Below are 26,582 nucleotides of genomic sequence, written 5' to 3' on the forward strand. Positions count from 1 at the left end.
CCCACAGAAGGCAAAGAGTGGTTGTAGACGGGTCATATTCTGCATGGAGGTCGGTCACCAGTGGAGTGCCTCAGGGATCTGATCTTGGACCCTTACTCTTCGTGATTTTTATAAATGACCTGGACGAGGAAGTGGAGGGATGGGTTAGTAAGTTTGCTGACGACACAAAGGTTGGAAGTGTTGTGGATAGTGTGGAGTGCTGTCAGAGGTTACAGTGGGACATTGATAGGATGCAAAACTGGGCTGAGAAGTGGCAGATGGAGTTCAAACCAGATAAATGTGAAGTGGTTCATTTTGGTAGGTCAAATATGATGGCAGAATGTAGTATTAATGGTAAGATTCTTGGCCGTGCGGAGGATCAGAGGGATCTTGAGATCCGAGTCCATAGGACACTCAAAGCAGCTGCGCAGGTTGACTCTGTGGTTAAGAAGGCGTGCGGTGTAATGGCCTTCATCAATCGTGGAATTGAATTTAGGAGCCGAGAGGTAATGTTGCAGCTATATAGGACCAGGTCAGACCCTACCTGGAGTCCTGTGCTCAGTTCTGGTCACCTCACTACAGGAAGGATGTGGAAGCCACAGAAAAGGTGCAGAGGAGATTTACAAGGATGTTGCCTGGATTGGGGAGCATGCCTTATGAGAATAGGTTGAGTGAACTCAGCCTTTTCTCCTTGGAGCAACGGGGGATGAGAGGTGACCTGATAGAGGTGTTTAAAATGATGAGAGGCATTGATCATGTGGATAGTCAGAGGCTTTTTCCCAGGGCTGAAATGGTTGCCGCAAGAGGACACAGGTTTAAGGTGCTGGGGAGTAGGTACAGAGGAGATGTCAGGGGTAAGTTTTTTTACTCAGAGAGTGGTGAGTGCGTGGAATGGGCTGCTGGCAATGGTGGTGGAGGTGGATATGATAGGGTCTTTTGAGAGACTTTTAGATAGGTACATGGAGCTTAGTAAAATATAGAGGGCTATAGGTAAGCTTAGTAATTTCTAAGGTAGGGACATGTTCGGCACAACTCTGTGGGCTGAAGGGCCTGTATTGTGCTGTAGGTTTTCTATAACGTCGATAACCTTTGAGCATGTATTCAATCATCTCAGAAAAGGAAGGCAGGTGGGTTGTCAGTTGGTATCTGAATACAATAGCTATAATACTGAAATTAGCTAAGTACACAAGGACTTGACTATTAGTTTATATTTGGGACCCATCTAAATGAACTTCTACCATCATATGCTGTCTACTCCGATTCAATTTGTCTGCATTTCACTGACAACAGTTTCAGACAATTGGGGAAAAGTGTGGATTTAGATCAGCAGAATGGAATCCATTCTTAAGCAGGCTCCTGAAAATCGTCAGGAGCAAGGATGTAATTTATTCTTAGCATGTGAATTCTGTGGAAAGGAGACAATTTTGCCATGTAATCTACATCAGGAAGTCATAGAGCGCCACTGTGCATTAGGCTGACGAAATATAATGTGCAACTAGAACTGCAAAATATTCAATATTTATAATAAGCCTGCTCATAAGTGATTGATTAAAATTAGATTACTTCAATGTTTACATCTAAAAATGGAAAATGGTTTATATAACTGTCCAGTTGTTTAACTTGAACATGGAAAAATATGTTTAAAAATTTGGTTGCAATTTTAATTTGCTTTGACCTGAAATTTAAGCTAAAATAATTAATTTATGGAATGGTCTTAAAGTAATCGAATTTGCACTGTGGGAACTAAAACAAAGGCAAAGTGAAACGGGGAAAGACATGGCAAAACATTAAAATTATCCTCCGAAGAACTACAGTTATCAGTTAACAGCTATTAACAAACTGAAGAACTACAGTTCAAATAATTCTTTGGAAAATAAACACACCTAATTGTAGTTATGATCTAGCTGACCATAGTAATCTATTTTCTAATATTTACAGTGAAAGAAAAAGAAAAATGAGAGAGGAAGCAGCAAAAATGGGACCTTAATTTGCAAGATTAAAGAAAAAATATTTAAATGTGACACATCCTGAGGACATCAGTCACTCGGTGGTGGATGCTGTAATCAGGGCTACAGGATGAAACGTTTAACTCAAAGTTAACCAAATTTAGAAGTCAGACAGCTGTACTGTAAAGGCAGTTTTTTAATCCTCACACATAAAAAACTGCAGAATACGAGGAATCAATAAGACTGCTAAATTAATTTTGCGATAATTCGAAGGTGAACGGGAAAGCAGAAGGAATTATTCACACCAATATGACTGACTGATGTAATTACATTATTAATAAAGGATGTCGTTGAAGTAATCAGCCACATACTAGCATGTGTTTATTCAGGTCTAACTTTTCAGTTTATCCACGGAACTCCTGTTGTCAAGCTATGAACAAGATTTGCAAATAAACATAGAAACATAGAAAACCTACAGCACAATATAGGCCCTTCGGCCCACCATGCTGTGCCAAACATGTACTTACTTTAGAAATTACTTAGGATTACCCACAGCCCTCTATTTTTCTAAGCTCCATGTACCTATCCAGGAGTCTCTTAAAAGGCCCTATCGTTTTTGCCTCCACCACTGTTGCCGGCAGCCCATTTCACGCACTCACCACTCTGTGTAAAAACACTTACCCCTGACATCTCCTCTGTACCTACTTCCAAATACACCTTAAAACTGTGCCCTCTCATGATAGCCATTTCAGCCCTGGGAAAAAGCCTCTGACTATCCACATGATCAATGCCTCTCCACATCTTATACACCTCTATCAGGTCACCTCTCATCCTCCATCGCTCCATAGAGAAAAGGCTAAGTTCACTCAACTATTACAGATAAAATCCACAATCACCAAATCTAGTTTTGTCCAAATAGCTGTAAAAATATTAACGCCAGAATTGTCACTATATTCACCAGTATTTCAAAATACTGATACTGTAAATTCAAAACCTATTCCCCATCAAAACAACACACATCAAAGTTGCTGGTGAACGCAGCAGGCCAGGCAGCATCTCTAGGAAGAGGTGCAGTCGACGTTTCAGACCGAGACCCTTCATCAGGACCCATCAAAACAGCTATTTTTGTAAAATGGTCAAATATCAAACAGAATGACATTTCCTAGTGATGATAATGACCAAGTCAAATTATCATGACATATGTTGTGAAATTTGCCACAAAACAAATAATTAATGATTCTGAACAAGAGAAAATCTGCAGATGCTGGAAATCCAAGCAACACATACAAAATGCTGGAGGAACTCAGCAGGCCGGGTTCATGATTCTGAATGAGTGGGTAATCAAGTCTGCTCTGCCATTCTATCATAGCTGAACAATTACTCCTCTCAATCCTATCAATCAAAGGTAATGCAAAGATTTTTGTATGATGTAAAGAATGCTCTTAGAGGCAAACATTGGTAATGTGCAAAGGAAATACAGATATTAAACATCAGTACAAATGAAAAATCTGACTGGTGAATCCAGGTGATAATTAAAAAACCTTGTATCGGAATAGTGCTTTGAATTTAAAGACTGATGTGTTAAAAGTGTAGGAATGTATGGCACTTGAATCACAATAAACTATTAAAAAACATTTTGATGCATTGCTCAAGAGCTTTAAATGGTCGTGTTCCACTCAGAAGGGTTCAGTTCAAATGCAGGAACTATATTGTTCAAGTGGGGTGTTGTATACTCTCATTTATATTGGTTCAGTTTAGAGTTATAATATCCCCAGCTCTCATTGCCTTTTTTAGCCCTTCTGCGATATCTTTTGTCTTCATGGTATAACAGAATTACAGAATCATTTTAATTCATTGCACTGAAGAAGGCTATTCACCCCAACATGACCACATTCTCACAATAGCAATTTAATTCAGCGGGAGGAGAGAGAGCAGCGCACCGCGCAGGCGCAACCCTCCGGTGAAAAGTGATATTGTATTCATTAAATAGGGGCCGTGGACAATTCTGATTTGATGGAGACAGCCATGAAAGCAAAGAGGAACATCTGGAGAAATTTCTGAAACACCAGTTCGCTGCTGTTGTTACTGCGCAGTTCGGAATCTTCCGGAGGGAAAGCCTCAAAATCCCCTGCTTTGCCTGCTGTTGGTGACCAAGATTGAGGTCGAATCGTTCGGACAGAGATGGCGCTCAGTACTCGGTGTCAGAGAGCTGATCGGAGGCTTGAAGTTTTTGGATGACTCAGAGTCGGACTGTGTTCGGGCATAGCAGGGAGAGTTTTTCTTCCTTCTCCCGTCTGCGTGAGATGTGGGACATTTGAGAGACTTTGAACTTTTACTGTGTTCATGGACTTGTTCATCAAGTTATGGTATTGTTGCACTGTTGTAACTACATGTTATAATTATGTGGTTTTGTTAGTCTTTTTCAGTCTTGGTCTGTCCTGTGTTTTGTGATATCACACTGGAGGAAATATTGTATCATTTCTTAATGCATGCATTACTAAATGACAATAAAAGAGGACCGCATGTCTTCGTAATCTAAACTAATCTGTCTTCCTACTCTCGGTCCACATCCCTTTAAGCCACAGCACTTCATGTGTTCAGTCAAGTACAGTTTATTGTGATGAGATATTCTGCCTCCACCATCTAACCACTCTTCCATATAGTGAGTTCTAGATCCCATCACCTTTTGGGTGAAAAATATTTTCCTCAACTTTCTATCTAGAAACATTTCTACTTACACTAAAGCTACACTTCACATGACTAAATATTCTCACTCGTCATGAACTTGTGACAGCTTTTAAATTTCTTCCCGATTTTGTAGCCTCAAACTGTTTCAGCCTTCTAAATCAGCACCCTTGATATGTTCACTGACATCACTTATTTCAGAAATTTAAGAATACATTTGTAATTCCTGCTATTTATAAAGGCAACCAGGGAATTAAAATTTATCATATTTGAAATAATTCAACAATCAAAATATTGGGCAAATATTAAATCTGATAAATTAATCTGATAAAATCCTCAGACTCAATTTTATTACTTTCTTTTAATCAAAAGACCTAGATTAGATTAGTTTATTGTCAATGAAATTCCTTGCTTGCCTGAGATTTGCAGGATAAGTGTACATAGTAATAATATGTAAATACACCAATAAATACAGTAATGAACAAGAAACAGGATGGTGCAAAGATTGTAGTACAATCTGAAGTGCAAAAAGACTAAGTGACAATTAAGAGATATTGAATTAAGAGTTCAAGTATAAACTCAAATACAACTTTGCACAAGTCTTTGAAGGCATCTTACAAAGTGAATGAATTCTCACCTCTTCAATCTTAACAGATACAGATTAATCCAATCCAAGAATTTTTCATGTTTTGCAAGGTCTTGAAGAGCCCAGTATTCCTACAGCAGAAACATCTTTATCACCATAATTATTGCACTGGATTACATAAAGATATTTGACACAAATCATTCAAGCCAATTAGTCCACGTCTACTTTCTCCCTCATAAATTTACCTAATTTCAATCCATGTATGCTATTTGCATATACTATTTTCTGTTTCACATTCGCAACATCCATTAGGTAAAGAAGTTTTTCTCAAAGCCCCATTTGATATTTTGGTGATTACCACATATAGATAGTATCTAATTTTGACATTCCCCACAAATAGATGTATTCCTTCCATCAAAATCTTTCATGATTTTAAAAGATCTTTACAAGTTATTCCTCAGCCTTCTTTTCCCAAGATCCTGCTCACCTTTTCTAGCTATGTACACTTACTTTTTTCTGGTAGCTCAATGCATTCCATGCATGTTTGGCCAGAAGGTCAGTGAAATGACAACACCCAACCGTGACATTCTCTGATGCACCTGTACCTGGTTATTGTCACAGATGTCAGATTAGCCTTCCTGAGAGTGAACCCACAGAAAGTGACTAGCCTGGATTTAGTTCCCACCATTGCTCTCAGATCCTGCAATGCATAAACTAACAAAAATATTCGCAGACATCTTTAATCTCTCTCTACTTCAATCTAGGGTCTCCACCTGCTTTAAGAAGACCACTAGCATCCAGGTTTCAGCGGAAAATGAGGTAACATGTGTTGATGACAATAGCCCAATGGCTCTGACAACCATCAGTTTGAAGTGCTTTGAGAGGCTGGTCAACTTCATCCTTCCAGGCAACCTTAGCTCTCTGCAAATCATCCATCATAGTAACAGGTCTACAGCAGATGGCATCTCCCCAGCCCTACAATCATCCATGGGATACCTGGATAATAAGGAGAGCTATGGCAGACTCCTATTTAATGACTATAATCCAAGATTATCCTCAACACCAGTGCTTCACAAGGCAGAATCATCAGCCCCTTACTTAAATCCAAACACACAATGATGTAGTCTAATTCTGCTCCACTCCACCATGGTGGGCTGGATCTCAAACTATGAGATAGAATACAGGAAGCTGAGGAGGTAAAGCATTGCTAAAACTTTTCCACTTGCTGATTGACTCTGACTAACTGTTGGTTTGTAGATAGCCAGAGGACAAACTCACTGAGGTGCAGAGGAGGGAGCAGAAGGCTTGCCAGAAGCGTGAGATGAATTGTGGGTTCCAATATGACACAATTTCCTGAGGGAAACCATGGAGGCAAACTGGGTACATGTTGGAAAACCCAGGTCCACCAACTCAGCAATGACAAAAGTTTAGGAAGGGAAATGAAGTGGGCCACCTTGGAGAACAGGCCCACCACTGTCATGATCACCATGACTCCATCAGAAGGTGACAAACCTGTGACGAAGTTCATGGCAATGTTGGACCACAGGTGTCGAGAGACAGGTAGGGGTCGCAGAAACCTACAGGGCCACTGGTTGGAGGAACTGTACTTGGGTACATTGAAGACAGGCAGTGACAAACCGATGATCATGGTGGGCCACCAGAACCGGTGTCACAGAAAATCCAGGCTCATGCTGTAGGGCTTGGCAAATCTAAATATTAAGATCCCAGACAATCGGAGCGAGGAACTGGGAGGGTGGACTGATTGGCTGATGGTCGATGTCTGTGTCAGCTAGGTTGAACTGTCGTGACAGGTACCTGCCTTAGTGTTCTTGGATTCAGGTCAGTAGGAGATGGTGAAGTTGAATTGCTTGATGAAGAGGACCTAGTGAACCTGATGTGAGTTCAGTTAGCAGGTCTGCTGAATGGATATGTGGCTCTAGTGGTCAGTTCCCCATCAGCTAACATCTCCATTCCTCCAAGGCCCATTTAATAGTGAGTAGCTCCCTGTTTCCTACTCCATAATAGTGCTGTGTAGTGTTGAATTTGCACGAGAAGGTGGCACAAGGGTGTTTCTTCTCATCCAGTCCTTATGGGGAGAGGATGGCCTCAGCATCCATGTCAGATGTAGCCCCCTCTACCACTAAATGTCCAGAGAAGTTCAGATGGCAAAGAATGAAAGCAGTGGTGCTGCCTCTCAAGCTCCTCGAAAGAGTGGTCCGCAGCTGCAGACCAAGTTATCTGGGAGGTCAGCGATTTGGTGAGGGAGGTGAGAGGTGCGGCAATTTGGCTGTAGCTCTTGATGAAATGGCGGTAGAAGTTAGAGAAGCACAAGAAGCACGACAGACGTTTTGAGCAAGTGCAATCAGAGCCATTCAATGAGGGCGCGCACTTCCTCTGGATTCATGGCTTTGCCTTTGGGGGGTAACCTAGGAAGAAAATGACTCGGGTATGGAACTGGCAATTTTCTAACTTGCAGTACAGTTGGTTTTTGAGGAAACGCTGAAGGACTGACAGACATTGTCTTGGAGTCCTTGGAGAAGGTTAGGACTCATCGATGTAGATGAACACACACCTGTATAGAATGTCTCAGAGAATCTCATGAATGAAAGTTTGGAAATCGGCTAGACTGTTGGAAAGTATGAAATACATCACCAAGTATTTGTAGTGGCCGGTGGGTTTTATGAATGCCATCTTCTACTCATTCCCCTGGTGGATGAAGATCAGGTTGCGTGTTCTCCGTAAATCCAGCTAGGTGAAGATCTAGGCCCCTCAGAGTGTTTTGAATGCATTAGCCGTTAAGGAGAGAGGGTAGTGGTTCTTACTGACAATTTTGCTGAGTCCATGATAATCAATGCAGGGATGGCAACCCCCATCTTTCTGTCTGACAAAGAAGAATCCTGCATCAGCTAGGGACTGGGATGGTCAACTAAAGCCATCTGCTCTGGCAGTGTAGTCATTTATAGCTTGGGTCTCAGGAAGGGAAAGGCAGAGCAGATAACCTAGAAGAGGGGTAGTGCCTGAAGGTCGATTGTGCAATTGTGTGGTGTGAGGAAGCAGAGTGCTGGCTTCCCTTTTAATGAAGGCGATGGCTAAATCATGGCATTCCTATGGGAATTTGGCGAGATCAAGAGTTTCTTCCGTCTCCATGGATTTGAGTTTTTTTTTTAGTGTGTCGCACCAGACAGTCAGCCATTCTTGCCTGGCGCGTGGTGTCAGGATTGGTCTCCTTTCGGATTAACTAAGTCATGATATGAACGTTCCTGACTCGACCTTTTTTTTTTTTACGAGGCCGAGTGGCTAGCTCGATGCTCAACCCGGCACGGATGGCACGGCCGGACTTGGATTCGAACTTGGGAGCCTTCGCTCCAGAATCCGGTGCTGATGCCATTGCGCCACCAGCCGGCCTATGGGGTGAAGTCAACTGAGGTTGTAGGCAGGTGATGCAACAGGTGGATCCCCAACTCAGCAGTGAACTCGATGACCAGGCGAAGTGTGAGTTGTGAGTGGAGAGACAGCAGTAATCCAAGGTGAGAGGAGTGTTAGATGAGTCAATAAGGAGGAATTGGATGGACTCGCAGTGGTGTCCGATGCTCATATGCTCTGATCATCCCAGATCCCAAAGGATGTCCATTAATGGTCATGATGCAGAAGGGGTGTGAGATAGGCTCAGTAGGAATTCTAAGCTGCACACACAGAATCCGGTCCAGAAAGTTGCCTGCTGTGCCGAAATCCATCAGAGCCTCACAAGTTGTTTTTCCACCGGTTCTCAATCTTGGGAGCTCCAGCTAACTGCATGCATTCTGGAGGCATTGCTGAAGAGATTCCAGCAGCATGAAATGGTTCTGGGAACAGAACAGGGGTTCTGGCTGGTGATCTGCATGTTGTTCCATAAGATGCCTGTCAACACAGAGAACCAGAGTGATGGGTCTTTCGAGGTTGATCAGCATCTCCTAAGTAGACAGTTTATCTTTCAAATGCTCTGAGAGGCTCTGATTTTAGTGGACTACAAGCGCTTCCACATTACAGCTGCACTCCTCCGCGATGGTCCTGCATTCCACTGTGCAATTCAGCACAGAGCATAAGTCTTGATGCAGGTGAGGTATCCAATCCTCTGCCTTCCTTCCACTTCCCGGATTGTCAAGAATCCGGGTGCATCTCAGCAGTGAATTCCTCACATTTACTGTCCTAGTTAGTAGCAGCCCTGGTCAGAGCTTGCAGATTAAGACAGAGATTATAGAGGCAATCTTAGCTCAGTCTGTAGAATACAGAAATGGCTGCACATTGAAGTGCAGGACACACTGGGGCAGGATGTTACAGCATCAGGTTGGGAATCCATCAAAGTGTTTGGTTAGCGGAATCCAGGGATCCGAAGGAGGAGGTTGACTGGCACGGGGTATTGCAAACGAGACAGAGAGTTGTTTGAGAGTGCCAAGCAGATAGCCAATGGTTTCCTGCTACTTTTGGATCATGTACTTGTGTTGGCAGATGACTTCCTTTAGGCAAACAAACTCTGCTGGGTCAATCGCTGATTCACCCATCCTGTCAGAAAAAGTAGAGGAGGTGTGATCTAAACGCAGAGCAGCGGAGACAATTTAGTGGTGAACGGTCGCTTCAATAATAAACTGCAAAATAAGAAGTCAAGAGGGGTTACAAAGCAAGCGAGAACGGATACCTAACATGATAAGGCAACATGGTAATTGAAGGCTGGAAGCAACGGGTTGAGGCCGACTGGTTCAATGAATGAACAAGAGCTGTGGATCAGAGCTGGGCTTTAATAGGCTGCAGGTGATGAGTTGGAAATGAGTGGCAGGTGACTGTAGCTGATTGGAGACTGGGAAGTGCTCCTCTGTGCAGCCTGACACCACCAGGCTCAAGGACATCTCCTACTTGGCTATTACAAATCTCTTGAATTTATATGATGAAGTTAACTCTTGATCTATTAATGTTCATCATTATTGCCCTTGAAACTGCTCTACCGGCACTGCACTTCCTCTGTAACCATAGCGCTATATTCTGCATTCTGTTTTATTTTTTCCTTTTGTACCAACGTGATGTACTTATAAATGGAATGCACGGCATGCAACCTAAAGCTTTTCAGTGACAATAATGAACCAATTACACCTTTGTAAATCCTTTCTGTAACTCTCCAGTGCTTCTACAGTATATTCCTGGTATAAATGGCAACTGAAACTTCATGTTGAACTCCAAGTGTGATCCAATGGAGGTTTGAAATAGGTTTAGTATAACTTTCCTACTTTACAATTCTGTCCCACTAGAATTGTCTCAGAAAGGGTGTGTTGTCATTAGACGGTCCAGAGGAGGTTCACGAGGATGATTCCAGGAATGAAGGGGTTAACGTATGAAGAGCCTTTGGCAGCTTTGGGCCTGCACTCACTGGAAATTAGAACAATGCAAGGGGATCTGAAAGTTACTAAACGTTGAAAGGACTGGATAGGGTGGATGTGGAAAGGATGTTTCCTGTGGTAGAGGTACCAGAACTAGAGGCCACAGCCTCAAAATTGAGGGGCGACCTTTTAGAACAGAGTTAGGGAGGATTTATTTTAGCCAGAGAGTAGTACATCTATGGAATGCTCTGCTACAGACTGCGATGAAGGCCAAGTCCATGAGTATATTTAAGGCAGAAGTTGATCATTTCTTGATCAGTCAGGGCATCGAAGGATATGGCAAGAATGCAGGTGTATAGGGTTGAGTGGGATCCGGGATCAGCCATGAGAGAATGATGGAGCAGACTCAATGGGCAGAATGCCCTAATTCTGCTCCAATGTCTTATGGTCTAAATTATACAAGTTAATGTACTTTTTTATATGCTCTTATTCAGCGGTCCCCAACCACCGGGCCGCGGACCGGTACCGGGCCACAGAGCATGCGCTACCGGGCCGTGAGGAAACGATATGATTTGGCGATATGAGTCAGCTGCACCTTTCCTCATTCGCTGTCACGCCCACTGTTGAGCCATTACGCGCGCGTCGTCCATGTTGGCGCGGGAAGGAGATCAACTCCTCGAGCTTGCAAGTGATGGCGGGCTGAAAAGTATGTTTGACATAACATCTCTGCCAGCATTCTGGCTCAAAGTCAAGGCTAAATATCCTGAGATAGCCACGAAAGCACTGAAAACGTTGCTTCCATTTCCAACATATCTCTGCAATGAATGCAACGAAAATCAAATTGCGGAATAGACTGGACATAAGGAACCCCGTTCGAGTATCACTGTCTCCCATCACCCCTCGATAGGACCGTCTTGTTGCAGGAAAACAAGCCCAGGGTTCCCACTGATTCAGCGATATTGGTGCGTTGCAATGATTTTATAAGTTCATACTGGGAAAATATGCGCTGTTTAATATCCAAATGTTACTTAAAATGTTATGATGCTATTGACTTATATAACCATATAACAATTACAGCACAGAAACAGGCCATCTCTGCCCTTCTAGTCAGTGCCGAATGCTTACTCTCACCTCGTCCCACCGACCTGCACTCAGCCCATAACCTTGCATTCCTTTCCTGTCCATAAACCTGTCCAATTTTTCTTTAAATGATAATATCGAACCTGTTTCTGACACTTCTACTGGAAGTTCGTTCAACACTTACTTCAAGCTCCCCTGTCCTTATCGCTATATTCATGCGAGGAAAATGCGCTGTGTTTAATATTAAATTCGTTAGATAAAGCCTTTTAGAAATGAAATTGAGTGTATTAGCCACTTATCACCGATATTCCGGTCGTGATTAACACCCCCCCGAACAGAATCGCCAAAAATGATTTGTAGAAAAATAATTGGCAGGTGCGCGCATGCACGCTGGTGCCCGTGCAAGGCTTCATGGTCATTGTAGTCTTTCTCTGGGTAAACGCAACGTATTTGACTGCTACTCTTGTCCGTTGGCAGCCATCCCCCCCCGCCACCCCCACCCCTCCCCCCGGTCGGCAAGAATATTGTCAACATGAAACCGGTCCGCACTGCGAGAAAGGTTGGGGACCCCTGCTCTTATTAACACGTAGCATAACTATTTATGATCTGGTGTATTTGTATTCAGAGACATGTTTATTGCACAAACCCATTTGCCTTCACACCTTTCAGGTAATAAGTGAAATTGCGCCCCATCCTAACAAAATATACCACTGCACACTTATGTGCATTGAACTCAATTTGCTTATTGTTCTGCTAGGTTTATCCAGATTGGAAGCCACAATAATTTCTCAGTGTTTAATAAAACAAGATCCTGCTTCCTTCTTGGGGGTGAACTGCTTGCCTGTTTGCCATGCAGAATTGCAATTCCAAGCTACGTGAAGCTCACCGGAAAAGTACAACTATTTTTATCTTAACAACTAGTTTCTCCAGTGGACAAGCTCCAGATGGTCCTTCATATAGAATACGTACAGTTCCATATAACTTACCTGAGAAATGTTGTTAACCTCAAGGTGTTTCTTTGTAATTTCACTAAGCTGGCAAAATGTCATTGTGAAATCTGCTCTTGTATCCTCCATCAACTACAAAAGTGGAAGAGTTTATCTGAGATGTTCACATCACAATTCTTATATGCAATTATTCTAAAAGACTAAGAAGGCTTTCATGAGTTTACTAAAGAAACTCGAAATAAAGCTAAAAATAGGATGTACAGTGGATTCTGGTTAATTCAGCCATTGGTTAATCAGGGCACCCATTTATTTAGGACAACACTTAAAGAACAAAAACAAATTGAGAAAATAGCCAGAATTCTCTTGGTTTATTTGGGACACTATGCTGCTTAATTAAGACAGGAGAGTGTTGCCGAACAGTTTTTAACTAGCATCAGTCACATATACTGTGTAGCCATTAGACACTGCTCTGTGTCTAAATAGCTGTTTAAAGAGCATCAGTTTCATGTGTTTATATTGAAAAAGCAGTGATTTTTGTCATTGATAGTTGGCAAGAAATAAGCAGTAAGACAATTCAGAACTGTTTTGATCACTGTGATTTTTAGCATTCAGGGCTGGAGATGCCAGAAACAGCAGAGAGTGAAAATAAAATGATTTCATTACTTCAACAAGTTAAGCACTATGAAGAATTTAAAGGTGTTGACAATCAACTTGAATGTTACATTGAAAATGAAGATTTGGAGGATCCAATCACCGAAAATATTGTATGAAGGCAGTCTATTATCTGCACTAGGTGTCTGTGCTGATTTTGTTCATTTATAGACAACCCAAAGAACAAGGTAGTGTACACTGGATGAATTCCTCTGCTGATAACTATTAGGAACTAATATATAGTTTTATAATACTACAGTAGTATAGGTAATTTTCTGATTTGTTCTCTATTTCATTTAAATACATAATTTGTTATTCAGTTAAATGGTGGTTTGTCTTTTTTATACATTTTTATGCACTTCCATAATACTCTGGCTAATTTGGGCAGCCATTTAATTGGGCCAAAATGTACTGATCCCAATCTGTCCTGATTAACTGGAAGCCACTGTATTTGCATTTTGAAATAAGCAGAACAAGTATATACTTAAATTGGGAAAAAAAACTTAATTTGTACACATATGAAACATCTGCAAACAGAAAATATTACTGACATGCATGCTTCATAAATAAGTTTAACATTTATCTATTTGCAATTTTGTCTCACAGAGTTGGCAGACAGGATCTTTATAATTTTTCTCAACTGTAGCCAAGACTGTTGGTTTCACAGGCTTTCAACAACAGAATTGATGAAAACAGTTTTGTAAAATAGTGAGGAGTGAATTTACTACATCAATACTTCTCAACTGTATTTACCGCTGAAGGACGACATGGAAATTAATGAGCTCAGAGTAAACAGTAATATCTGAAGCATATCTACATTACAAAGGATGTGCTGAAGATCTCAAAATTGATATAGGTGGATAGATCTGTGGGCTTGATCAGGTGTATCCCAGGAAACAAGAAAGGAGAGTGCTGGGGCCATACAAGAGGGACTTGTAACTCTTTTGGCCATATATAAGGTACCAGAATACTGGAGGATAGCCAATATTTTGCCTTTATTTAAGAAGGACAGCGGAGATAAGCCAGGGAACTACAGGCCAGTGAGCCCTACATTAGTGGTGGAAAAGATTTTAGAAGTGATTCTAAGGAACAGGATTTAAATGCATTAGAAGGCCAAGGAATGGCCAGGTTTGGTCAACCTGCTTTGTGCATGGGAAAAATCCACGGATTTGAATGAGTTTTTTTGAGGAGGTGACACAAGATTGATAAGGGCAGGGTGATAGAAGTTATTTACATGAGCTTCAACAAGGCCTTTGACAAGATCATACCCACATGATAGGTTGGTCTACAGGGACAGGACACATGGGATCCAGGGATAGCTAGACAATTGAATACAAAATGGCCTGGGGGTAGGAGCAGAGAGTGGTAGCACAGGGCTGTATTTCAGATTGGAAACCTGTGACCAGTGGTGTACCACAGGGATCAGTAATGGTGGACCTCTGTTGATTGTTATGTTCTGTAATTAACATCCTGGATGAAAATGTAAATGAAATGATTATTAAGTTTGCAGGTACACCAAAACTGGTGGAGACACTGGTATCTGGAGCAAGTAAAACTGCTACAAGAACTCAGTGGTTCAAGAAAGATCTGAGGAGAAAAAGGGACATTCACAGATACAGCTCACTGAAAGTGGCAATACAGGGACAGAGTGGTGTAAAAGGTGTACAGAGTGTTTTGTATTTATTGGCTGAGGCACTGGTTAGGCCACATTTAAAATATACTGTAGAGTTGTGATCGCTGAACTACAGGAAGGGTGTGATTAAGCTAGAGAAGGTGCAGAAACAATTCACTAGGATGTTGCATGGAATGAGATATATAGAGAGACTGAATAGACTAGGTCTGTTTTCCCTGGACCAAAGGAGACTGAGAGTTCTCTAAAATTAGGAGAGACATTGGAAGAGTAGATAGCCAGTGACTGCTTCCACTGAGGGATGTCAAAAACTAGAGGACATAGCTTTGAGGTGAGAGGAAGAAGGTTTAGGGTGATCTGAGGGTAAAGTTTTCACACGAAGTGTATCTGGTATCTGGAATGAGCTGCCAGAGGAAGTGCTGGAGGGAGGAACAGTAACAGCATTTAGATCAGGATGCAGATTCAGAACTTGGCAAGTATGTAAATAGGGAAGATTGATATAGTCAGACACTTGAAAGGAAAAGCAATAGCATAAATCAAACAAATGAACACAGGCTTAATGACGTAATATGCTTACCTTCAACAAAAATGCAATCAAGTAGTTATCATTATAATCAAATCCAGACAAGCCCAATTTAGCTTTAAATAATTCCACAAATCTAAAAATTATTTACAAGATAAAATAGATGCCATGTTAGTGCCAATCAGTATTTTAGGTAATATACATATCCATAGTTGTAATCATGGTTTCAAAAATAATCCTGTATGGTAAAATGGTTAATTTTGTTCTATTCCAGAACTGAAAATATAACATGGTTTGAGAAGGTGACAAATTAACCTTTTTGCAAATACACTTATTTCCCACATCAAGAAATCATTAGTCTTCAGGAATGTAAAAAACTTTAACTATGAGCAATACACTCAAACTTCCAGTACTGCCTCCGCCCCCCTTCTCCTTTTCCCTCTCTCATGTTATCTCCTTGTCCGCCCATCACCTCCCTCTGATGCTCCCCCCACCCACTTTTTATCTTTCTTCCATGGTCTTCTGTCTCTTTTACTAATCAACTTCCCAGCTCTTTGCTTCATCCCTCCCTCTCCAAATTTCTCCTATCTCCTGGTGTGTCTCTCTCCCCTCCCCCCACCTTTCAAATCTACTCCTCAGCTTTTTTTCTCTCCAGTCCTGCCTAAGGACTGTGCTTTGACTGTGCTTTTTTCCATAGATGCTGCCTGGCCTGCTGAGTTCCTCCAACATTTTGTGTGTGTTGCTCTGATTTCCAGCATCTGCAGATTTTCTTTTGTTTGAGTCCTTAAACTGTGAAGCTGTTCTTTTTTCTTAGAATGTTGTAAGGAAAATTTCTTGCTGTTAATCTTATTTGAAGTAAGGTGAAATGTAATTTGTACAGTCCCTTTGGATCACCTATTGCAAAACTGCTAAAATAAATCTAAAATACTGATATTCTTTCTGAGGTCAGGAAGGAGGTGATTTTATCAAAATTTTACTAAATCACTTGTGCCTTGTAATTTGCTGAAACTAGGGAATTGCTTCATAGTCAATGATATATAAGATACATAGTACATTTACATTCCTTATAACAGAGCAGTACTGCCAACAAAATATATTGTTTTCAGAAAAACTGAGGTGAAAGATCAGTAGGAAGGTAAAGGAAATGAATAAAAAAAAGACATCTTGCAACAAGACTATTTTCAAACTTATAAAACTGCATCTTAAATCCAAACAATTGGGGAAAAACAGAATGATGGACTTTAACTAAACAGATTTGTCTTGTTCAGCTTTCTTTCATGGTAGCTTCATGGCAGGTAGTTATACTTAATTACCTCACACGGTTTTCTGAAGCTACCAAATAAACTTAATCACCTTAGTGAAACAGCCTTCCATTATATTTGAGGCAGTATTGCTACATCATAATAAAATCTGAGGGTACATTTGGCTTCATTGTACTTATGGCTCTTAGTAGAACTACTGGTCTTGTGAGCCACTGTGACCTCCAAACTTATGAAAGCAAACTGAGCTAAGAGTCTTTACACTCCAAAGGAAAAATGTGGGAAGCAACACTGCCTGACATTCTATCCAAATTGTGACAGTGCTTTTAATCCAATTATTGCCTCAAAAGTTCATTTTTAACTATTTTTGAACAAAATGTTTCACTGCCACTTTATGCACTTACATAATGAAAGTGGGAGCTGATTATTATTGCCATTTTCCATAGCCTTTTCTTTGACGAATCAATGGTATTTCTAAGGTCCGGTTAGAAAATGACCCCAAAGAAAATTGCATAACCCACCGTTTTGTTGTGCTATAAATATCGAGAAGTAAAAAGTCAACATTTATTTTTAGAGTTTTTGATTCACTACAGCCCACACATTGATCCTTGTGCTTTTCGGTTCTATAAAGTTCAACATGAGACGATACAATGTATTTAACCAATGCCAAGTCAACAATCAAGACTGGCCTTTAAAATGTTCTGTTCAAATTCACTGGAATTTATTTTAAAATAGTCTTTTGTATTTCATGGTTGTCTCTACATTATGTCAGTTTGATTCATTGACCATTTAGTGATAAGGCAGTGAGTGGTAGTAGTAGATGATTACCCCTCTGACTGGAAGCCTGTAACTAGTGATGTGCCACAGGATTGCTGCTGGTTCTGTTGTGGTTTATTATCTATATTAATGCTTTAGATAATAATGTGGTAAACTTGACCAGCAAACTTGCAAATGACATCAAGATTAGAGGTGTAATGGACAGCAAGGAAGGTTATTAAAGCTTGCAATGGGATCTGCACCAGCTGGGAAGATGGGTGGGAAAACAGCAGATAAAATTTTATGCAAACAAGTGTGAGGTGCTGTACTTTGGGAGGACAAACCAGTGTAAGACTTACATAGTGAATAGTAGGGTACTAAGGTATGAGGTAACACCAAGGGACCTAGGAATACAGATCCATAATTCCTTGAAAGTGGCATCACAGGTTGATTGGGTTATAAAGAGAGCCTTCATAAGTCAGGGCATTGAGTACAGGAGTTCAGACGTTATGAATTCAGATTTTATGTTGTAGTTGTATAAGACATTGCTAGGGCCAAATTTCGAGTACTGTGTGCAGTTCTGGCCACCTATTTGTAGGAAACATATCAATAAGCTTGAAATTATGCAGAGAACGTTTACAAGGATGTTTGCTGAGACTTGAATACTTAAGTTAAAGGGAAATGTTCAATAGCTCAGAAGAATGAGGGGAGATCTTACAATATTACATAATTATGTGTGTAATAGATAGGGTGAATGTTTGAAGGCTTTTTCCCCTCAGGTTTTGTGAAAATAGAACTAGAGGTCATAGGTATAGGGTGAAATGTGCAACATTTAAGGGGAATCTGAGGAGGAGCTTTTGCACTCAGAGGACGGTGAGAGTGTGGAATGAGCTGCCAGCAGAAGTGGTAGATGCTAGCTCAAATGAAGAGGTTTGGATTGGTACATGAGATGGGAAGTGTATGGAGGAATATGGTCTGGGTACTGTTAGATAGGATTAGGCAGAAGAGCAGGCTCACATGGACTAGATGGGCCAAACCACCTATTTCTATGCTATTGTGCTATATGACAATTTTTTCAATTGAAAATCTGAAAGCCTTGGTTTTCAGCTTAATTCTAAAACTTGAGTAGGTAATCCTGCATTACATTTCAATGTATAAAGGAAAGGAGCAAGGAAAAGCATTTAAGAAGATTTATTGCAACAAGGCCTATTGACCAGTTCTGCTTGAAGTAAAGTCTTCTGTAGACTTAGCAGATTTTTTTTGGTAGCATATGAGCAATTCAATAAAAATCAACAGAACAATTAACAGGTTAATTCTCTTCTTCATGAATTGTGGGCCATGATGCATGCATATTAGCTATTTTCCAATTCAGCAAGTCATCTTACATGAAGATAATTAGTTGCTGTAGAGTGTTTTGGGATAATTATAACAAGTCAAGGACTACATACAAGCAAATTTTCTGTACCTCTGTGTATTTTCATCAAGCTCAATGAAATGATGCAAAAAAATCCCTCAAACACAACTCTGATAAACTTAATGAAAATAAAACTTACTTTGTCTGATAACGATCAGGATATCCTTTCAATATTTGTTCTGCTCTAGAAATCAAGCAACAGTTAAGAAAACAATTAAAACTTTTATAGTTACATGTCTGGTTCGATATTTTGGCATGTAAGAATTGAACGTACAATATGAAGCAGCAATTCTGTTGTGGAACATACAGAAAATTCTGGAGGAATGCAGCAAGTCAGGCAGTATCTATGAGGGGGAATATTAGGGGGATCCAGCTTCAGTACCATTCCCATATCCCTTGATTCCTCTTAATATAATACTACAGTATCTGTATTATCTCCCCTTTATTATTTAACATTTACTCAGGGGTAATCTTCAGGGTGTTGAATGATGAAGCTGGTGTCCAAATTGGTGGAGTGACAGTGAACAACTTGAGGTATGCAGATAATTCAGTGTTGTTAGTTGAGACTGAGGACGTGTTACTCAGAATAGTAGGTAAGATAAATGCTGAAGGAGAACTATTTGGAATGAAAATAAATGCTGCAAAGACGAAGATGATGGTAGTATCACGGAAGAAAGAAGTCCCCAAAATCAGTATCAAAATTAACGCCGTAGGCATAGAGCCAAGTCAAGAAGTGTGTGTACTTGGGACAGATGGTCACAGAGGATGGGAAATGTGATACAGAAATTAGAAGAAGAATTGAGATTGCAAGATCAACGTTCTGGAGCCTGAGTGACGTGTTGTGTGGCAAGAGTTGGACTTTGGGCTGCGTTGTAGAATTTGGAAATGCTACGTCTGGAGCAGCCTGTTGTATGGAGTCGAATCGTAGACCTTATGCAAGGAAGCACAACGACGACTGGAGGCATTTGAAATGCAGTGTTTAAGGAGAATGCAGAAAATTAGATAGGTGATGAAGGTCAGTAATATGGAAGTGTTGAAGAGAGTGAGGACAGAAAAGGAGTTGCTGAAGAATGTGCAGAAAAGGAAGCTGGAATATTCTAGGCACTTGTTAAGAGATGGTGGACTGCAGAAATTGTTATTGGAAGGGATGATAGAAGGAAAGAGGAAGGCAGCGAACCACTTGGTACGATAACGTGAGGCAATGGACTGAGTTGAGTTATGCTGAGGCCAGAAAAAGAGCGCAAGATCGAAGAGGATGGAGGTGCATAGCCGCCTACCCCGGATTCGGGACAGCACCCACTGATTGACTGACAGTATCTGTTGTTAACTTGAACATAGTTATTGAATGAGCCTCCACAGCTCACTTCCAAATTTGAAAGGCTGACCCATCTCTTCTCATATCTGTCTGAGTAGTGACCTTCTTGTCTTAAAACTGGGGCAACCAGTTTTAAATATCTCAGCCAGGGGAACCATCATCCCTGAATTACCCTAAGGAATCCCTAAAGAACTTTGCACTGTTATGTTGGATCCTGATACTTTTGGAATCCAATGACGCTAATGACAACAGTAAATTCCATTGATAACATTAACCAATGAAATAGCCAGATTCAAGTAATGTGACACCCACCACAGAAACCAAGAAGTTACAAAGAAGTTACCAGAAAAAATAGAGGGAACTGGAACCACTGAAGACTCATTAAATAATTGCATGCATATAGTTGATTATATAAAAATACAAACAAGTATAAGAAAGTTAAACTATCAGAAAAATAAAAATTTTACATGCCAGTCTAACAGTTATCACTTTGTTAATATTCACCTCCAGCAAATTTCCCATCACTGATATCAGGCTAACGAATTCAAGCGTCCTTGTTTGCTCACTCCCTCTTTTTTTAAAAATAGTGGGGTACTTGTAACTGCCCCTATTGGTCTTTATACTTAACCCCGATGGGGGAAATTTTGCATAGCAATGTTGGAAGTATACTTCATGGACCTTTTACTAAAATAATTGCTGGAAACAGCTTTAAAACTAATTTACCACATTTTTTAAAATTTTGTTTTTATTTGGATAATGTATTCACAAATAATACAAACTTTTTTTTACACATATAACCTTTTCCATTTTTTATATGAATAAATCTATATTAATTTGTACGTTCACAAGTGCACATTGAGATAATATAGAAAATAATTAGGCACTCAAATAGATGTTTATGTGCAATTGTAATTCCACTATTAAACTAAATAATGATAATAGTTATTATAAAAATATTAATAATAGTGGTTGAATACTAATTTCCATGTATCTCTTCTGGTCCATTTCTTTCTGGTCCAAAATTTCCCCAAATCTTTTCCTTGTGTTAATTCCACATTTTCCAAAAAAGAGAACAGTAAACATTTGAGCCAAGGGTGCTTACGTTTACACTATTACTATGTTGGTGAGACAAACAGTATAAACCATTAGGAGAGTCATCTAAAGTCTGCTCCTGGGGTTATAAATTCAATCCATTTATTCCAAATTTGATAAATTTTTTTTTTTGAATTCTCAAGGAGTAAGTCATCTATTCCATTTTAAATATTTCCAAAATGATTTCATGCCAATCTTCTAATGTAGGTGATGTTGGATTTAGCCACTTTCTGGAGATTGATTTCTTACTTGCCGCTAAAAGGGCCTACAGCAGCTTTATATCTTTCTTCTGTTCCAAGAACGATACATGCCCCAAGTAGAGAGTCTCAAAGTTCAGAGGTATCTGAGTCTTGAATACCTTAACTAATGTTCTGTGAATAATCTTATTTCTCTTAATTGGATTCAAAACTCCATTTATATTATAGGAAATTATTTTTACCAGTTCAATTTGCACTTCTCTCTAATAGAAAAAAACTCTTCTTTTCTAAACAAACAGTAAGCAATCCCTTCTCAACAGTAAACCAGAACATAAAACCAAACCCTAGGCATTTTTGAACATCGAACATTTGAAAATTTTTCCCGACTTCCAACATTGAGGCCTGAGCACCGACCCGCCACAGTTCAGAGGGATAACCCCTATCTCCAGTCTGTGTTAGAGGGCCCTCCGCAGTGTGAGCAGTCATGGAGAATTCTCTCCTTTTTATGTCTCCACCATATTGCTATCATTCAAGTTATTCTGTCTAGTTTATTTTCAATTATCAGCTTTCATTTTACCCTTAAGTACGATGTACTCTTTTCAGACATTTCTCAATTATTCTACACTCTCTGTACGTTCTCGCCGCACTGGCTGCCATGTCCACCACCGAATTTTCTCTAGTAATGACTCTGGTTGGGTGATAACTTTTATGGGTATTCCCTGAACCGCCAGATCCAACATTACCTCTTCCACTGTAGCATAGATTTTTGTCCCTTCATCGTAAAAGACTCTTAGCCGAGCTGGATACAGGGTCTGAAATCTGATGTTCCTTCAGGACCCTCCATGTTTCCACGTATTCCTTCCATCTGGCAAGGATCCCCCCGTCGTAATCGTGGTCTAAACTGATTTTACAGTTGTTCCACATAAAGCCTTTCTTTTGCCATGCCAGTTTAAGCACTTCTTCATTCGTTCTGTAACTGAGAAATCTGACTAAAATCAATCTGGGCTGGGCATCTGCCGGGGGTTGTGGCGCCAACGCGCAGTGGGCCCTTTCTATCTGTAGGTCTTTTGCGTCTGGTATTTCAAGGTTCTCTCTAAGCAGCTTCTCCATGAAGGGAATCACCAATCTCTCATAGAATCAAAGTCAGATTCACCGATTCTTCCACATTATCTCCATCCTGGCTAGCCGTGGGGGAGCTAGGCCCATCATCTTGCTGCATCTTTTTATATTTATCAGCCTTCTGAGCGGACTTTTTATTCTTGTACTTCATCCTTGCCCGTTTTATTGATATAGTTATACAATACTAAATATTTGACTAATTTCGACTTTGGGGCAGTTTACGTTCTTTTTTTGCCGAGAGCCCTTTTCCTACGCTCCCATTCCCTTGGTGACCCGGAAGTCCTTTACCACATTTTCTTAATGATAGCTAACTCAAATAACAGGCTTCAACACAAGGCTGCAAACTGGAAGGGAGTAAGTGAAGGATAACTGATCAATGGTTTTTGGGATCATGAGCAAATAGGAGGGACAGCATGCTGATAGAACATTACAGGAAAAAGTTTATAAAGAGGGAAAAGATCATGAATAGTGGTAGAGAATGCATGATTGTTTAAGTTTATTTTTCAGGATCTGGATATGCCTACTGATCCAATTTACTACTGATAGTAAAGAACAAAAGTGGTGTGGTCTTACAAAACTTTACATGTATCAACATTATAGTGGAGCGTGAAGTGCAGAATCAAATATCGCTGTGATGATTGTACTTTCTAGTATCAATTGTTTGGCGACAATAAAGTATAAAGTGTTAAAGTATCTGCTATATATTTGCCCTTAACTTGCCTAAATGGCTTTAAAGCATCTTTGCACACAACTCACAGTTTTGTGTCATTGTCAAGCTTGGAAATATTACAATCCAACCCTTCAGGCAAATCCTCTGCCATCTCCTCATCTCCCATTACAATTTCTACAGCATCATTTTCTATCGGTCCTATATCTACTCTCACCTGTCTTTTACCCTTTATATACTTTAAAAAGCTTTTAGTATCCTCTGATATTATTTGCTAGCTTCCATTCACAGTTAATCTTGTCCCTCTTAATGACTTTTTGTAAGGTTTTAAAAACTTCCCAATCCTCTGTCTTCCCACTAATTTTTGCTTCCTTGTACACCCTCTCCTTTGCTTTAACTTTGGCTTTGACTTCTCTTGTCAACCACGGATGCATCCTTTTTCCATTTGAAAATTTCTTCTTTTTTGAAATATACCTGTCTTGCACCTTCCTCACTTCTCGCATAAACTCCAGCCACTGCTACTCTACCGTCTTTCCCACCAGTGTCCCTTTCCAGTCAACTTTGGCCAGTTCCTCTCTCATGCCACCGTAATTTCCTTTACTCCACTGAAATACTGACACATCAGATATGGAATATATAGAACGCAGGGCAGTACAGCACAGAAACAGGCCCTACAACCCACAATGTTGTGCCAAGCTAGCTAAAATGTTAATCGAAAACACCCAAACACTAACCCCTCCTCCCTACACAATGACCATATCTTTCTATCTTCCTCATATCCATGTGCCTATCCAACTGTCTCTTAAAAGCCTCAAATGTATTTACCTCTAGCACTATACCAGAAAGTGCATTCCAGGCATTCATCACTGTCTGAGTAAAAAAACTTACCCTCACATCCCCTGTGAACCTCCCCCCTCTCACCTTCAATGCATGCCTTCTGGTATTTGAAATTTCAACCCTGGGAAACAGATACTCCCTATCTACTCTAGCTATGCCTCACATAATCTTATAAACCTCTATCAGATCTTCCCTCAGCCTCCGCCACTCCAGAGAAAACACCCAAGTTTATCTAGCCTCTCATGATATCACATGCCCTCTAAACAAGACAGCATTCCTGTAATCTCTTCTGCACCCTCTCCAAATCCTCAACATCCTTCCTATAGTAGGGTGACCAAAACTGTACGCAATACACAATATGGCCTCACCAGAGTATAAAACCAGAGTTTTATATAGTTGTAACATAACCTCTTTTGAACTCAGTGCCTCACCTAATAAAAACAAGCATTCAATAAGCCTTCTTAAACACACTGTCGACCTGTGTAGCCACCTTCAAGGAGCTATGAACTTGGATCCAATGATCTCATAATATATATTGTGAATAACTGGTGCCCAAGCATATCACTAGCACTGTCTGCCATAGTGAAAAAATACCCACTTAAGACTACATTGTTTCCTGTTATGGAATTCATTTTCAGTCCATGCCAAAATATTACTCCCTATGCCATACATTTTAACTTTGCAATTTAACCTCTTATGTAGGACTTCTGAAAATGCTAATACACTGACCTTCCTTAGTTATTCTACCAGTTACATCTTCAAAAAGAACTGCAGTGGCTTTGTCAAACATGATTTCCCAATCAGCAATCATGTTGATTTTATCGAACCTTGTTTATACTTTTTAAGTATCCTATTTTCATATCTCTTATTATAGATTCTGCGAACAATTCAATCTGGCAATACTAGCAAATACCACTTCCCTAACAGTGTGCATAAAATACTTAAAAACAAACAAAAAAAACTATTTCATCAGTATAAATCCAAAAGATTTAGAAGAAACTGCATGATAAATCTAAAAATGTGTAAAAAATGCTGTAGATATTAATCAGCTTACTTAAAACAAGGTCTGAAAATCATACAGTCAAGCAAAAGGATAATTACAATCCCACAAGAAAAAAGAAAGGCATTGTTACATTAGTAGGTAATTTTTGTTGAGAGTTGTTCATGAAAGCACCATGTACGTGTGTGTGTGTGTGTGTGTCTATATATATATATATATATACACACACACACACACACACACACACACACACACACACACACACCATACACACCACATAACTGAACTGTGTCATTCTTTGTAGCTCAGAAAACAGGCTGCACTACTGTGTTTGCATATAACACACATCAGAAAAGAAAATTTTTATTTAATTATTCTGTACTTATTACATTATTACGCAAATTTGGGTACATAAAGTAAAAAAAAAACATTTCTAAGAAGATGCTTTGTAAATATCTATGCATGGTTTCTTGACAAAAAGAAAACAATCATAGAGTGTATTTATTTATTTAATTAATTACAGATACAGCGCACAATAGGCCCTTCTGGCCCAACGAGTTGCACATAAGTCCATAAGGAGGTGAGGAGAAGATGGCGGCGCGATGCAGCGCGCGCGGCCACTCCAAAATGATATCGTATTTGTTAAATAGGTACCGTGCACAATCCTGATTTGATGGAGACAGACGTGAGAAGCACGGAGGAACATCTAGAGAAACTTCTGAAATGCCTGGTTGGCTGCCGTTGCTACTGTGCGATTGAGAATCTCCGGAGGGGAAGGCCCCAAATCCTCGGCTTTGCCTACTGCCTGTTGCCGGGGCTGGGGTCAAAGCGCTCGGCAGAGATGGTGCTCAGTGCTCGGTGTCAGAGGACTGGTCGGAGGCTCGAAGTTTTCGGACGGACTCGAGTCGGCTGTGGTCAGGTGCTTCCAGGGTGCTGCATCGGCAAGTTTGCAGCGCTGGAAGCTCATGGCAGGGAGAGAGTTTTTCTTCCTCCTACCGTCTGCTGAGATGATGGGACTTTCGAGAAACTTTTAGACTTTTTTTTACCGTGCCCATGGTCTGTTGTTTACCAAATTATGGTATTGCTTTGCACTTTTGTAACTATATGTTATAATTATGTGGTTTTTGTCAGTTTTTTTAGTCTTGGTTTGTCTTGTGTTTCTGTGATATCATTCTGGAGGAACATTGTATCATTTCTCAGTGCATGCATTACTAAATGACAATAAATGAGGACTGCGTGTCCTCATAATCTAAAAAAAAGATATAGGAGCAGAAGTGGGCTATTCGGCCCATCAAGACTGCTCCGCCATTCAATCATGGGCTGATCCAATTCTTCCAGTTATCCTCACTCCCCTCCCCATACCCTCTGACGCCCTGGCTAATCAAGAACCTATCTATCTCTACCTTAAATGCACCAAGTGACTTGGCCTCCACAGCCCCTCGTGACTACAAATTCCACAGATTTACCACCCTCTGAATAAAGTAATTTCTCCACATCTCTGTTCTAAATGGATGTCCTTCAATCCTGAAGTCGTGCCCTCTTGCCCTGGACTCC

At 40.4% G+C, this 26,582-nt stretch overlaps 1 protein-coding gene across 1 annotated transcript in view; it reads right to left on the bottom strand.

The window, feature by feature from the left end:
- The window catches only part of LOC134343635 (protein adenylyltransferase SelO-like), an 80,163-nt gene that overhangs the window by 12,769 nt on the left and 40,812 nt on the right, over positions 1–26,582 (bottom strand). The window contains exons 13-16 of the mRNA XM_063042398.1: positions 18,941–18,985; positions 15,427–15,508; positions 12,608–12,700; positions 5,248–5,327 (exon numbers count right to left, since the gene is read on the bottom strand). Of these exons, the coding sequence (XP_062898468.1) occupies positions 5,248–5,327; positions 12,608–12,700; positions 15,427–15,508; positions 18,941–18,985 (300 nt within the window). The remainder of the gene's footprint in view (positions 1–5,247; positions 5,328–12,607; positions 12,701–15,426; positions 15,509–18,940; positions 18,986–26,582) is intronic.

This window comes from Mobula hypostoma, chromosome 3, assembly GCF_963921235.1.
Source record: "Mobula hypostoma chromosome 3, sMobHyp1.1, whole genome shotgun sequence".
In the NCBI taxonomy this organism is placed as follows: domain Eukaryota; kingdom Metazoa; phylum Chordata; class Chondrichthyes; order Myliobatiformes; family Myliobatidae; genus Mobula; species Mobula hypostoma.